Raw genomic sequence first — 5631 nt, forward strand, 5'->3', positions numbered from 1 at the left:
CGGCAGGAGGAGGACGACAGCCTCAGCGACGCAGGGACCTACACCATCGAGACAGAGGCGCAGGACAAGGAGGTAGAGGAGGCCAGGAAGATGATCGACCAGGTGGGCCGGCGGCAAAGATGGAGCCCGGGGGAGGCGGTGGGGCTGGAGGCGGTGTCAGGCTGGCGCCGCCGGTTCTGGCCCAGCTCTGGTCCCAACATACTGGGGGGAAGCCACTGGCGCAGGGCTGCCCACCCTGGCCCTGCCCCTCGCTGTCCTGGGGTCTCTTTCCTGCCTGGCGTTGCCCCTGGTCCTGTCCCTCTGCCCTACCAGGCGCCCTACCCCCTTAGCGACCCGGGGGTAGCTGGTTTCAGTGGAGGGGGGAGGCGGGCTCCTCCTCAGTGCTGGGGCATCTCCTCCTGGCAGGTCTTTGGGGTGCTGGAGTCCCCTGAACTCTCCAGGGCATCTTCGGCCACCTTCCGCCCAATCATCAAAGGGGACAGAGAAGAGTCTGGTGATGGGGGTGTGGCCCAGCGGATGGCGCTGCTGCAGGAGTTTGCCTCCCGGCCACTGAGCGCAGCACCCCCGGCAGAGCACCAGGTCTGAGCCCAGATGGCTGCCCTGTGGGACCAGGGCAGGGTGAGGGCAGTGTCCATCGGAGCCAGAGGTCATCAGGCCACTGATGAGGCCACGTGGGCCCTTTTTCCAAGGGGCGCGATCACGTGGTGGGTGAGCTGGGCTTCCTGTGGAGGGCCCAGGGCTGGGTGTCAGGCCCAGCATTGAGTTGAGCCCTAGGCACGTGCTGCTCCCTGGGCAGGCCCGATAGGTCCACGGAGCATGACAGGGCTACGGCTGCCGGCCTAGAACGGAAGACACTCACCGGTGCCCCCAGCTGAGCTGACCCTAGCAGGAGTTGAGTTGAAACAGGCCCAGGCAGGGCACCAGGGTTCCCTGGCTTCCTCTGCTGGATGGCATGTGCGGCCAGCACAGGGGGGCGTGTGTGGGCAGTGCTAGGGTGCACCTGCCTTGGGGGCCTCCCCATACCACCCCCTGCTGTGGAAACACTCCCACCCTCTTCTCTGCAGAGCCTCCTGGTGCTGGGCTCCCCTGGTGGTCAGAAATGGGTGTCCCGCTGGGCCAGCCTGGCCGACAGCTACTCAGACCCAGGCCTCACAGGTGAGTGTCTCTGAAGTCACAGTGGAGGGGGTCCAGGCCATGGCGGCCTCAGGCTACCGATTGTGGACACAGGCTGCCTCTTCCTGTGCCTGGAGGAGTGTCAGTTCCTGTGCGCACAGAGGGCTGCAGACCAGTGACCCCTCTGACCGGCCGCCCCTGTACTCTGCAGAGGATGGCCCGGGCCGTAGGGCTGGGGAACCCGAGGGGTCCCTGCCTGTGCGCATGCGTCGGCGCCTCCCTCAGCTGCCCGGCGAGAGAGCAGACAGCCCTGCAGGCCCTGAGACCACCAGGAGGAGTGGACCCGGGCCACCAGAGCCAGGCAGTGAGCAGACCAGCCACCTCTTGGGCCAGGAGGACTTGGACCCTGACAGCCTCAGCGATGCCAGCGGCTCGGATGGTGGCCGGGCCCCTGAGCTGAGTGTGGAGCTGCAGGAGAGACGAAGGAGCCCCCAGGAGGGGCCCATGGGGAGCAGGGGTCAGCGCTCGTCAAAGGCCCCTGGGGAGCCGGCCCCTACCTCTTTCTTCATCGGGGACCAGGATGGGGAAGCTGCCTTCCCTAAAAAGCCACTTGTGGCTCCGGGGGAAATGGAGGGCTTGGGGCGGGCTGTTCAGCCCAGCCCCTCGGCGCAGGATGGTGTCTACATCAGCACCAGCGGGAGGATGGTCATCCGACTGCAGCCCGGACGGTGCCCAGAGCCCAATGGCCCTGGCCCAGCCCCACCCAAGGAAGCCCTGACCTTCGTGCGACAAGAAAGCTTCACTAAGGAGCCAGCCAGTGGCCCCCCGGCACCTGGCAAGCCCCCCTACATCTCTAGCCACCCCCTCCTGCAGGACCTGGCTGCAGCCCGGGCCTCGCGCATGGACTTCCACTCACAGGACACCCAACTGATCCTGAAGGAGACCGAGACGGCCCTGGCAGCCCTGGAGGCCCGGCTGCTCTCCAAGTCCGAGGACACAGAGTGTGATGGGGGTAGCACCCCCAGGCCGCCGGAGGACTCCCTGTCTGGGGACTCGGACTTGGACACGTCCAGTACAGTCAGCCTGCTCAGTGGCAGGAACGGGCCCAGCCCGACGGCTCCCCAGCCCCCGGGGCCACAGAAGGAGAAGACACCGTCCCCTCCAGCAGCAAAGGACCCCAGTGGTACCGCTCTGGGCTGCTCCCGTGAGCAGCTGTCAGAGAAGCAACACCGCCCACTAGGCCCAGGGGACGCAGCCCGTGGAGAGCTGGTGCGGCGCCCTGCTGTGCAGCGTGGCCACGGGCCCCGGGGGTCCATGGACTGGCCCAATGAGGAGCACGGCTCTAGCCTCACCCACCTGCCCAGCTCAGACATGATGGCTTCCAACCACGAACCCCCTGAGGCCACTGGGACGGGACGGCCAGGGCCTCGTCGGAAACCAGCAGCCCCACCGCCATGCCCAGTTGCCCGGGAGGAGCAGAGCCGTGGCTCAGCCAGTGCCCAGAAGGGGCAGCAAGCTCTGACCCGCTCCAACAGTTTGTCCACCCCACGGCCCACACGGGCCTCCCGGCTGAGGCGAGCACGGTTGGGGGATGCCTCAGATACTGAGGCCGTGGATGCCGATCGGGGGGCCCCAGGCAACCCTGAGCCAGTGGGCCGGCCAACCACCGAGCAGACCAAGAAGCTGTCGCGCTTGGACATTCTGGCCATGCCCCGGAAGCGGGCTGGCTCCTTCACAGGGCCCAGTGACCCTGAGGCCACCCCCGCCCGCACTGGCTTCTCAGGCCGCAGTGTTGAGTCGTGCTGTGCCAGCCGCAAGCCCACCATGGCCGAAGCGCGGGCCGCCGCCAGGAAGGCTGCTGCGACAGCCACCACCACGGGCCCCCGCCAGCCCTTCAGCAGGGCCCGCTCGGGCAGTGCCAGATACACCTCCAGTGAGTGCCAGGGGCAGGGGGGATTTGGGCTGAGGGGGGCAGCTTCCGGGATCTGCAGCTGCCCATCAGGGGCCGCGGGCTGGGCATGGGCCCCTGTTCCTGGCCCAAGAGGAGCCCTTGTTCCCGAAGCTGGGGTGGGCGCATGTGTGGGGAGGCCAGGGCACCAAGTTCCCTTGTGTGAGCATAAGCCCTTGACCCTCTCCAGCTTGGGGGCCTTCGTCTCCTTCCAATCCCTCGGATGGGCCTCAGGACCTCAATGTCCAGGCCAGCCATGTCCACAGTGGCTTGGGAGGCGCTATTGGAGCCCTGAGCCATCCGCTGTGGGCCTGGGGTGCTGAGGGAGGCTCCCCTGCATACTTCTGCCCTGTGCTGCCGTGGTCGGGTAGCTCGGTGAAGGGTGCCAGGTTCACCTGTGTCTCCAGGAGAGCTGGCTCTAACGCCTTCTGAGCCTCCAGGCCCTGTGGCAGCAGAGGGCTGGGTCATCTCTCCCACAGCAGAGCCCCTGCCACACCCTGAGGCCCAGTGGGGGACAGGCCACTGTGGGTGCCAGAATTGGCCTCCTACCTGGGGTGGCTGGACGTCCTTGTCCACACAGCCGGGTGCCTCCCCCACCGCTATCGAGGGAGCCGAGCTGTCCTGTAAGTGGATTGGTTTGAGGCTGAAGTGCTGCTGTTGCTCCTGTCCCTGCCCCTGTCCCGCACCTGGACTAGCCTGCCTGCACCCTTGCTGAGGCTCCTCTGACTCCCAGTATCCTCTCCCAACCCCTCTCTGCCTGCTGGGTGCACTGGGCAGGCCCCACACATGCCTGGAGGCCAAAGCAGGGTCCTCTGGAGGAAGGGACAGCAGCTATGGGCTGAGAACTGGCACCTGCTTGGCAGGGCCTGCTGCCTGGCCAGTGCAAGGGTGATGCACTGCCCCAGTGAGGCCCCACCCGACCCCCATGCAGCAGCACAGGCTCACAGCTGCTTTGGGGCTTGGTGCAGGGATGCGGAGTCCAGGACCCTGCCCAGGAAGGGCCTCACCTCAGCGATGGGGTCTGTTGAAATCAGGCAGGCGGTGGGGCAGGGGTTGCATGGGCAGACTCTGACTTGTGTCCTCACCCACCTGCGTGGTCCAGCCCAGGGCCACAGCAGACCCACGTGGAAAGGTTCACCACTGTCTTCAGGGTCTGCCCTGTTATCCAGGGGGTGGTTCCCATATAATCAGGCACAGACCACCCCCCCACACACACTTAACTGCTGACCCAGGAGCATCAGGTCACTGTACCGGCATGTGCCTCAGGGCCAATGGGGGCCTCATGGCCCCTGGGGCTCAGCAACTGTTGGTGCTTCTGCTGAAGGGCTTCCGGGTGGGGGGATGCCAGTGGCGACAGGCCCCCTGCTGCAGCGCTTGACCCTCATCAGCCGGGGGCTGCTGCACGGTACTGAGTCCTGCTTTGTTCTGTTCTTGCTTCTGAAACCAATTCACTCACAAGATGGGCGTCGCAGGCAGCAGGGCTCAGATTACACGTCCACCTCCGAAGAAGAGTACGGCTCTCACCACGGCTCCCCCAAACACACACGCTCCCATACCTCAACAGCCACACAGACCCCGAGGGCTGGCAGTACCAGCCGGGCTCGCTCCCGGGTTCCCGGCCCCCGGGACACGGATGATGACGAGGAGGAGCCTGACCCTTACGGTTTCATGGTGCAGACAGCTGAGATAGCAGAGATCGCCAGGTGAGCATTCAGTCAAGTCACAGAGTACCTCCTCTTGGGTTGAGAGCACCCTGAGGGGAAAGACTGGGCTAGGAGCTTTCCTTTCAGCCCAAGACAGGCTTGGTGGGTGCTTGTTGGGTATATGGCTGAGCACACAGAAGCATGAATAGACGAATGGATGGATGGATGAGTGGAAAGTGGGTGTATGGATGATGGATAGATGGATGAAAGAGTGGGTGAGTGGGTGGATGGAAGGTGGGTAGATAATGGATAGATGGGTGGAAGAGTTGGTAGGTGGGTGGGTGGATGGATGGAAGGAAGTGGTTGGATGATGGATGATGGCGAGATAGATGAAAGGGGCGGTGGGTGGGTGGATGGATGGAAGAGTGGGTGGGTGAGTGGGTGGATGGATGGAAGGTGGGTGGACGGATGACGGATGGATGGGTGAAGGAGTGGGTAGGTGGGTGGATGGGTGGGTGGATGAGTAGATGAGTGGATGGCTTGGTGAGTGTGTGGGTAGATGATGGAAGAGTGGGTGGGTGAGTAGGTAGATGGATGGGTGGAAGGTGGGTGGACGGATGACGGATGGATGGGTGAAGGAGTGGGTAGGTGGGTAGATGGATGGGTGGATGGGTGGATGAGTAGATGAGTGGATGGGTCAGGGGATAGATGATGGATGGAAGAGTGGGTGGGTGAGTGGGTAGATGGGTGGGTAGGCGGATGGGTGGAAGGTGGGTGGACGGATGATAGATGGATGGGTGAAGGAGTGGGTAGGTAGGTGGATGGATGGGTGGATGAGTAGATGAGTGGATGGGTCGGGGATAGATGATGGATGGATGAGTGGGTGGGGAGATAGATGATGGATAGATGGATGGGTGGGTGGGTGGA

General features: G+C 64.3%; 1 protein-coding gene across 2 annotated transcripts in view; it reads left to right on the plus strand.

The window, feature by feature from the left end:
- Positions 1–5631, plus strand: part of CEP170B (centrosomal protein 170B) — a 24935-nt gene that overhangs the window by 15293 nt on the left and 4011 nt on the right. Inside the window, exons 8-12 of one of the 2 annotated variants that reach the window (XM_021711075.1) lie at positions 1–102; positions 406–579; positions 1065–1155; positions 1325–3046; positions 4521–4764. The exon at positions 1–102 is cut by the window's left edge and continues 563 nt beyond it. In XM_021711075.1, the coding sequence (XP_021566750.1) occupies positions 1–102; positions 406–579; positions 1065–1155; positions 1325–3046; positions 4521–4764 (2333 nt within the window). The remainder of the gene's footprint in view (positions 103–405; positions 580–1064; positions 1156–1324; positions 3047–4520; positions 4765–5631) is intronic. The other variant, XM_021711076.1, reaches the window with a different exon arrangement.

This window comes from Carlito syrichta, unplaced genomic scaffold (genome assembly GCF_000164805.1).
Source record: "Carlito syrichta isolate Samal-C Ts95f unplaced genomic scaffold, Tarsius_syrichta-2.0.1 Scaffold301850, whole genome shotgun sequence".
NCBI classification, from domain to species: Eukaryota; Metazoa; Chordata; class Mammalia; order Primates; family Tarsiidae; genus Carlito; species Carlito syrichta.